This window comes from Lytechinus variegatus, chromosome 16 (genome assembly GCF_018143015.1).
Source record: "Lytechinus variegatus isolate NC3 chromosome 16, Lvar_3.0, whole genome shotgun sequence".
NCBI classification, from domain to species: domain Eukaryota; kingdom Metazoa; phylum Echinodermata; class Echinoidea; order Temnopleuroida; family Toxopneustidae; genus Lytechinus; species Lytechinus variegatus.
This window is the reverse complement of record NC_054755.1, coordinates 3,033,917-3,043,105: the sequence shown is the minus strand read 5'-3', so window position 1 is coordinate 3,043,105 and position 9,189 is coordinate 3,033,917. Positions and strand designations below refer to the sequence as shown.

The 9,189-nt window shown below is 40.2% G+C and overlaps 2 protein-coding genes across 2 annotated transcripts; both read left to right on the top strand.

The window, feature by feature from the left end:
• Positions 1-3,782: 3,782 nt before the first annotated feature.
• On the top strand, positions 3,783-7,453 carry LOC121429645. Its single transcript, XM_041626788.1, has 2 exons — positions 3,783-5,436; positions 7,347-7,453. Exon 1 carries the CDS (start codon positions 4,028-4,030, stop codon positions 5,417-5,419), a length of 1,392 nt encoding a protein of 463 aa, XP_041482722.1. The 5' UTR covers positions 3,783-4,027; the 3' UTR covers positions 5,420-5,436; positions 7,347-7,453.
• On the top strand, positions 6,008-7,453 carry LOC121429644. The gene has a single exon (XM_041626787.1). The coding sequence runs from the start codon at positions 6,235-6,237 to the stop codon at positions 7,372-7,374; it is 1,140 nt and encodes a 379-aa protein (XP_041482721.1). The 5' UTR covers positions 6,008-6,234; the 3' UTR covers positions 7,375-7,453.
• Positions 7,454-9,189: the final 1,736 nt, after the last annotated feature.

The following is a 9,189-nucleotide window of genomic DNA, read 5'->3' as shown; positions in this document are numbered from 1 at the left end:
CAATCCACTCGGCCACAACGCCTCACATAAATAAGTTAACTTACCGAGCATTTTCTTAAATCATGAAAAACGGATGAACATTGTTAACATTAGGAAAACGATCAATAAAATTTTATAAACATTCGTATTCTTTATTCTTTATCACCATTTTCATTATGATCATCTTTGCAATTATGATCATCATTAGCATTATTTTTATTACCAGCCGAAGCTCTTATTAAAAATGACATCCCATCCAATTTTAAAAAAAAACTATAGCTCACGCTTCGCGCTCGCATTATTCAACAAGGGCTTATGATATTACATATTTTATAATAATTATAGGCTATTAGGAATACCCTTTCAAAGAAATAAACAAACAAAAAATCAACTTTAAAGCTGCCGATCCGGGAAATTATTGGTGAAAAAATTTCGCCCCCCCCCCATTGGCGAAAGTTGACAGTCTTTGCAATCGAATGGACACCCTGGAGACAAAGGTCAAAGATATTGAAAGTCAATACAGGGGTTATGAAGAGGGGGTAAATCACATTGAGACAGAACTGAAGGAAATGCGAGAGTCCACTACTCAAACAGTGGACTCATGAATAATATAGTATACTTAACCATGGCAACAGGCATTAATTTGTCACACTGACAAAAGCGCACATCAGCATTGAAATGTTTTAATGTATGCAGTAAATAAGCGTAATTTATAAAGGAAATCTGCATAAACCATGGGCTCAACCGATGTTTAAAAACCACCTTTGTGAATTCATGCCTATGAATTTTATTTATATGTGTGAACAGGCCAACCAAGATGTGACCCAGGTTGTAGAATTCTTCAGTGATCAAACCAAGAAGTTTCTGTGGCTCCTCGCTCGGATGGTTTGCTTCACCACAGAGGGCAGTGTTCTGATTTTTGTGACAAAGAAAATCAATGCAGAAGAACTGGCCACTAGCCTCAAGAGAAAAGATTTTGAAGGTAAGGAGGAGCAAGGTTTCTGAAAGATGATGACTAATTGCTCATTAGTTACCAAAATAAGGAAGGAGGTCTGTCATTAGAGCTTAATAGAAATGATTGTTTTTATTCTCACAAAGAAAGCCATTATCAAAGATAGAATTGTAATTCTTAAACCATGTTTCATGTTTTTTATTTGAAAAATGATTACTCTTACTTTTGACTAAACGCAATCGTGATTCTGCAGAATCGTCTTTTGAATCATGATTCATGATTCTATGGTAAAAGAGTGCCACGTTTCGGCACACCCTTTTTAGACTTCTAATAAGGTTCTAATAAGTAATTATCATTTTCTTTCTTTCATGACAGCGAGAGGTCTTGATATCCAGCCAGTCAAGAATGTTGTCAACTATGACATAGCTAGAGACATTGATACTCATACACATAGGATAGGAAGAACCAGACATGCAGGTAAATAAACTCTTCTTATGTCTTCATCAATTTTCCCCCAGCTTTACTGCACCTTATACTCCTTTAATAAACCTATCCTCCAATTAGCCACCTAAGAGTAATGTGGAGAATTCAATAAAATTTGCGTTCACAAACTCTGAAAATAAGCCGCATTATTTTTACGAGCGCTGTCCTGAAAAAGGCGGATAATCGTCTTGACAACTGGACACGCCCCCTCCGATGCGGTTGTGTTGGAAAAGGGTGACCTTGTGACCGCACCATGGCAATTATCCGCATTATTTGGAAATGCGTTCATACACTCAAAATCTTGTCCCGATGCTGCTATTATGCGGATAATAGCAGCATCAAAATAATGCGGATAACTCTGGTCCTCCAATTTTACGACCAAATTATGCTGCTATTAGCCGCATAATTGGGTTTATGAAAGGAGTATTTATAACTACTCAAGTCATGAAAATTTACGAGCATTAACTATTAAATTCCAAATCAATATTTGCATAGCCTTGAAATCAAAAGATATCTTGTTTTGTCTCCTTTTCCATTCAATTACTATTGTAATTCTTGATTGTCTAATATTTATCTAATTATTAAATTGTATTTACATATATTTCGCGTTCTATTTCAATTCATTAATTCTTATTCACACTTGCTCTTTAGAATCTATTATCTATATACATCACAAATTCTTACATGTACCTGTGTCCATGTATGACTTGTGAACATTGTATTGTAAACATGTTAATTTCAGCCTTTTGGCTGTTTATTATAGGAAATAAAGAATGATTGAAATGAATTTGACATAAAGCACAAAGTGAAGATGACTTATTTCAGGATGTCCCACATTTAAGGTTAGGATCTACATGATTGCCCCTATTGAATTAAAAAAGAAAAATTTCAGAAGTGCCCCTCATTTAACCGCTATAGGGGAGACAGGGGTTAGTTGGAACATGGGGTAAGTTGAAACATTGTAATTCTCTTTAACGCCTGTAAAGTAAATTTAAGCAATACTTCCCTCAATTTACTGTTATTGATAATACAACAGTGTTGAATTATTATTGTAATAAATTGAGGGCAGTATTGCATAAATTTACTTTACAGGCGTTAAAGAGAATTACAATGTTTCAACTTACCCCATGTTCCAACTAACCCCGGTTTCCCCTACTGTCAGACACAATCGTGATATGACATGGTACCATAAACAATATTCAGATGTCTTTTGTGCTGTCTAGCTATTTATGCATGACATTTTAGGGGTAGTATACCGTAAGTAACGGTGTATTAACTGCACCTTTTTCTCGGCGGGGCAGAAGCAAAAGTCGGGGGTGCGGTTTATACACGGTGACGGGTCTGAGCCAGCCCGCCGTAACCCCTCCCGTACATGTACGATGTCTGCCAGTTCACAACACATCGAGTGGCCGGGCGTAGCCGCCCAGGCAATGTCGTTTAGAGGGGTATGAGCCGCGGGTAATGGGAAGCGATTATTGCAATATTAATTAAATGTCCATAACAAACGCACCCACCTTCATGACACTAATTTTGACTTTATTCTCGATTCAAAGTAGTGAAGTTCCCTGGCGAATTTAAAGAGACGCCAAGCATACTCGGTAATATTTTGTCACCGCTGAGCGAGAGTTGAGTGAGCTTAGAGATTGCGTTGTAATGTGGTTATAGTGCGACTTAAGCTGGCGCTATTCAAAGTCCCGTTTCGCGCCAGCTTGTTTTTTTTCCTTCCTGTTTGCTTTTCACAAGATACCATGTAAACCACGCACGAGAGAGACGGCAAGAAGCCGTAAAAAACAAATGGAAAAAATGCCAATTTCTTTGTATCTTGAACCTTCCTATAATCCCGTATCCAAAATTCATGCTAAGACATCAAATTTCTGAAAGTGATTGTGAGATTGTGATGCAAGAAATGTGAATGTTTCTTCCTCCTACGCTGGGCCTGGGAAAGACACAGATCATAATTTGATAAGATGTACTGGCATGACTTGTACTGTATCGTAGTTTGCAATGTAATGGCAGTGCTGTGTGTGTACACTGTGACTGTGAGGTGAGCGAGTGTGTAAGTTGCCAATATTGTCGAGACCGTTCTTTCTTTCTAACATTTGTAGATGAATTGATCAAGAACAGCATATATCTGCATACCGGTAATCTCTTTGGATACTTTGAAATCTTAAAAAACTTAGATTTTGTTTCTTCGTACCTCAAATATGCATGTAAATGTGAGAAGATTTTTTTTTTTTTTTTAGTCCAAAGTTGGGGGTGCGGTTAATACACGGGTGCGGTTAATACACCGTTACTTACGGTAGTATTTGTGAAACTCCTATTTGGACTGGGTAAAGGTTATGCATCAAGAGGAACTATTTATATCTTTATTTTATTTCGTAATTCTCCTGGAGAAATTACAGGAGATCCCGCCCGCGCATGCGCAGTCATTACGTTCGCAGCATTGTTTTGGCAGTCATTTTCCGCCATTTTGGGTAAGACAAAAATTGTTTTTTCTTACCCTTCTTCGAGTTGGTTGCTGGAATTATTGTGCTAGAACTTTTTTCTTTAACAACCTCCTTCTAACATCGACTTTTGTTCCGAGTTGGAGTACTTCCTGTCGGAAATCAGATCATGAATCGTGATCTCTTGAATGTGGATACCAGCCCGCCGGCGACTCAGTCGCAGCGGAGTGCGGTTTCTCCACCGGGCCAGACGCCGGCGAAGCCGGGCGCAGGGACCCGTTCCGCGAGCCAGCAACCAGCTTCGCACGATAAAGGAGATATCAAATCTCCGTCGGGCTCTTCGGGCATAGGTACCGATATGGCACTATTGAAAGCCAAGCCCAATAAAATTGTCAAGAAACATAAAGACAAAGGAGATATTAAATCTCTGCCAGGCTCTTCGGGCTTAGGAACCGATATGGCACCATCATCAAAAGCCAAGCCAAAAGAGAATAAACCATCCCCCTCAACTTCAAACTCTGAGTTCGAGGAGAGACTTACTAAATTGGAATCGCTTTTGACTAAAGCACTTGAGAATCAGGCCACCCGTTATCAAGATAGTGCCCCTTCTGAGGCCGAGTCTTTTTACGATGATAGTAATTATGGCTATGATGATCAGAATTCTCAGTTTCACGCAGGTCAGGTCCATGTGACCAATGTCAGTGATGACTATTCACAAGCTCCAGATTTCGAGAGTGGGGAAGGTGAATGTGATGTGGGCCAAGGCCCAAGCATTCCGGCATTAGCCGCTAAGTTTGCCCAGCCCCAAGAGATGGGACAAGCAATTGATGATAATCTAGCGATGTCTGCATCGTATTTACTCTCCAACAAGTTGGGTGAAAAGGCTCTTGAGGAGTCTTTGGGAAAATACCCCCCACCCACCAATTGCCCCTTGGTCGATGTGCCAAGAGTTAATGGTCCCATTTGGGACAAACTAAAACAAGTAACTAGACAAAGAGACCTGCAACTACAAAAAATTCAACGTTCACTAACCAGAGGTTTGACAGCATTTTTGCAATCTTTAGACCCGGGGAATATTTCTGAAGCTCAACAAGATTGCCTCGCTTTGCTCAGCAATGCCAATTTTGAGCTAAATTGCACTAGGAAACGTCTTATCAGACCTGATATGAATATGAAGTTTACACCATTGTGCAAATCTTCCCAAGTGGGCAAGTTCTTGTTTGGAGATGATCTTGCTAAGCAAGTGAAAGACCTGAGTGAGCAACAAAAGGCAGCTGCAGGGATGATGAGAGGTCAATTAAAGGACAAGCAATTCAAGACTCACTCATATCACCCATATGCCAGGAATAAAACCAGTACCCGTGAATTGGGATGGGCGCAATCAGCCCAACATGATTTGTGGTCAGGCAACCCAGAGGGTCCTTTTTTAGGGCAGCCCCAGTGGAAAAGACGCAAGAACAAGGGTCAAGACCAGTGGCAGAACCCAGGCTCGCAGAGCAGAATGCCTTCCCACAGCCCCTTTCCCCCAAAGCAGGGTGCACCTTGGAAGAAAACAAAGTAACTACTTCTGCTGAAGAGGTGAGTTTACTTAATGATTATTCAAAGTTTCCTATTGGTGGCCGACTGAGGCATTTTGTAAACAATTGGAGAAAGATTACTTCTGATCACGTTATCTTATCAGCTGTTGAAGGGTATAAATTAGAATTTGAAAATGTATCTATTAAACCACACCATTCACTACCCCCACGCTGTTTTCACATCAGGACAGCTGAAGTAATTAAAATCAATCAAGAAATTATACATTTACTTGAGAAAAGGGTGATTGAACAGTGCTCCCATGAGAAGGGAGAGTTTGTGTCCAACATTTTTACTCGGCCCAAGAAAAATGGTGGGCTAAGAGTTATTCTGGATCTTTCTGACCTGAACAAGTATATGAGCTATCAGCATTTTAAGATGGATAGCATACATACAGCAACACAATTAATGTCAGAAAATTGTTTTCTTGCCTCAGTGGACCTCCGGGATGCTTATTTTTCGGTCCCAGTTCACCCTTCAGATAGAAAGTACTTAAGATTTATTTGGCAAGACACTCTTTTTCGATTCACTTGTTTACCAAATGGTTTGAGTACTGCACCACGGCTCTTTACCAAAATTTTGAAACCAGTATTCGCCACACTGCACCAAGCAAATCACATCTTAGTGGGTTACCTTGATGACACCATCATTATTGGTAACAATAAGGCCAAAGTACACAAGGCAATTGATGCTACGGTTAGCCTTTTATCACAGCTTGGGTTTGTTATTCACCCTGATAAGTCGGTACTCAAACCATTACAGGAACTTACCTTCCTTGGATTTGTACTTAATTCAGTGAATATGTCCATTACACTTCCTTCTGACAAGGTAAATGAAGTTAAAAAGTGTTGCTCAGACCTCCTCCAAACTAACTTGCCTAGTATTAGAGCAGTCTCCAGAACAATTGGGAAAATTGTAGCAACATTCCCTGCTGTCCAATATGGTCCGCTTTTCTATCGGGCTTTAGAATCAGACAAAATTGTAGCACTGAAAATTAACAAAGGTCATTTTGATAGGCCCATGCAACTTTCGCAGGCAGCTCGGTACGATCTTGAATGGTGGATAGCAAACCTGCACATTGTATACTCGTCTATTCTGAGAAAAGAACTGGACCTGGAGTTGTACTCCGATGCAAGTGGTTCGGGATGGGGAGCTAAGTGTATGGAGCTAAATTCTAGCACAGGTGGGCGATGGAATGCCGAGGAGCTTGTCAAGGCTAAGAATAATGAGATTAATTATCTTGAGTTACTGGCAGCCTTTCTCGGACTAAAGTCCTTTTGTACATCTATGAAAAATGTCCATATCCTACTACGCATAGATAATGTAACTGCAGTTACCTATCTCCAGCATATGGGGGGTACTAGATCATGCAGTTGCAATGAAATTGCAAATACAATCTGGAAATGGTGTTTAGAGAGAAATATTTGGCTGTCTATTTCCTATATTCCAGGCAAGCTAAACGTAGAAGCTGACAAGCTGTCTCGGAAATTCAATGATAGGACAGAGTGGACACTGGATAAGCAAGCTTTTAACCAAATTACTCATTACTTTGGCTCCCCAGATATTGACTTATTTGCATCTCGACTGAATAATCAATTGCCAAGGTATGTCTCTTGGCTACCTGATCCTAGTGCATTCTCGGTTGATGCATTCTCCCTAAACTGGGCCAAGTTTAATTTTTATGCCTTCCCACCATTCTGTCTCATACCAAGTTGCTTGCAGAAAATTCTGAATGACAAAGCTACGGGCTTACTAGTTGTCCCAAATTGGCCCTCACAGTCTTGGTTTCCCTTGCTCCACATTATGACAGTAGGGAAACCTGTAGAAATTAAGAGGAGAAAAGGGTTACTAACTCTACCTTTCTCAAATGTCACTCACCCCTTTTGGGATCGCATTGATCTATTATGTTGCAGGATCTCCGGAAACCTTTCAAGAGACTGAATAAAAAGACTACGGAGATCATAATGTCTTCATGGAGAGACTCTACTAAAAATCAATACTGTATCTACATAAGAAAATGGAAAAAATTTTGTTTGGACAAAGGTTGGAATTATGTTCAATCATCAGTAGAAAATTTATTGGAGTTCCTTACAAGTTTGTTTGAACATGGAGCTGGTTATAGTACCTTGAACACTGCAAGAAGTGCTTTATCTACATTTTTAGTTTTAGATGGTCCTTTTACGGTGGGAACTCATCCTTTAGTGCACCGTTTTATGAAAGGAACCTTTCAACTTCGACCACCCAAACCCAGGTACACTCATATCTGGGACGTTAAATTGGTGTTGAACCATTTAAGGAAGCTAGCACCTGCGAAAACCCTTAGCCTCAAGCTTTTGAGCCTGAAACTTGTCACCCTCTTGGCACTAACCTCAGCGCAGCGGGTGCAGTCGCTTCATCAGTTAAACATTGAGCAAATGACTCTTAAAGATAGTGGAGCTACGTTTTGGTTTGGTCAACTACTAAAACAAGACAGACCAGGACATATCACCGGAGATATGACGTTGGAAGCTTACCCTCTAGATAAACGACTGTGTGTACTTCATTATCTAAAACATTATATTCGAAGAACAGAACGTTTGAGGGGATCAGAAAAATTCCTTTTCATCAGCTATCAGAAGCCTCATGGGAGGATAAGTAAACAAACCATCTCCAGATGGATACGAGTAACTCTAGCTGCAGCTGGGGTAGACACTGATATCTACAAGGCGCACTCAACGAGGGCTGCGTCGGTGTCAGCAGCTGAGAGGTCAGAAGTTCCCATCGCTGCTATTCTCAGACAGGCTGGATGGTCTAGTGAGAAAACCTTTCAACAGTTCTACCATAAGGCTTTGGATCAGAAAAGTGACTTCTCAGCCTCCTTGTTAGGCAGTGCCTCATCCTCGGTTGTATAGAGGTATTATGTTTTGTGCACACCAGGGTTGTGACTTGGTGTAATTTTGGTATCAAATATGCCTCCTGAGCTTTGAAATCTCCTGTAATTTCTCCAGGAGAATTACGAAATAAAATAGAAAGATTAAATGAGAACAAAGTTTGAAATTTAATATTTATTTTATGAGTAATTCGGAGGGAGAGATTACAGGCCCTCCGCTCCCTCCCATTACTCTAAGGCAAAATTAGTTCTAACTTGTTCTCATCTTAGTTTAATCTTTCTTGCTGTTTTATCAGGAGTCATATTTGATGCTTTGAATGATGACTGCGCATGCGCGGGCGGGATCTCCTGTAATCTCTCCCTCCGAATTACTCATAAAATAAATATTAAATTTCAAACTTTGTTCTCATTTAATCTTTCTATTTTCCTGTATCCTTTCTCCTTTTAGCTGAGAAGAGAACATCCCACATGCTCAACCTGAAGAAAGAAAACTAGTTTGCTGGTGAACCTTGTCCGGAACTTGGAGGGTGCTGATCAAGCTGTGCCCAAATCGTTCTTAGATCTTGTGATGCAGGTATGAATGAGAACATATTGAATTCAACACTCACAATGGAAATGGAGAAATTTCCTGTTCAGGTGGAGACATGATAGATGCTCCTGCGACATTTGTTCTGGTTATAATGGGTGATTGCAAGTTCAGTGTTGATCTTTTGGTGTTGGTGTTAGGTCAATTCTGCACAAGTATAACACCAAACATAAAATGAAGATTGAAAAGTCCCTCTCTAGGTGTTCAGGTGTTGATATTTTGATCTGGGTCATTTGTGTAAACTCAGAATAGGTTTTGGAGCCAGGGAACGCAACCCAATTTGTGCTTTCAACACTAACAC

Bases quoted from the DNA above. Each gene is read 5' to 3' on its own strand.
- LOC121429644 (XM_041626787.1), top strand. From the start codon at position 6,235: ATGTCCATTACACTTCCTTCTGACAAGGTAAATGAAGTTAAAAAGTGT.
- LOC121429645 (XM_041626788.1), top strand. From the start codon at position 4,028: ATGAATCGTGATCTCTTGAATGTGGATACCAGCCCGCCGGCGACTCAG.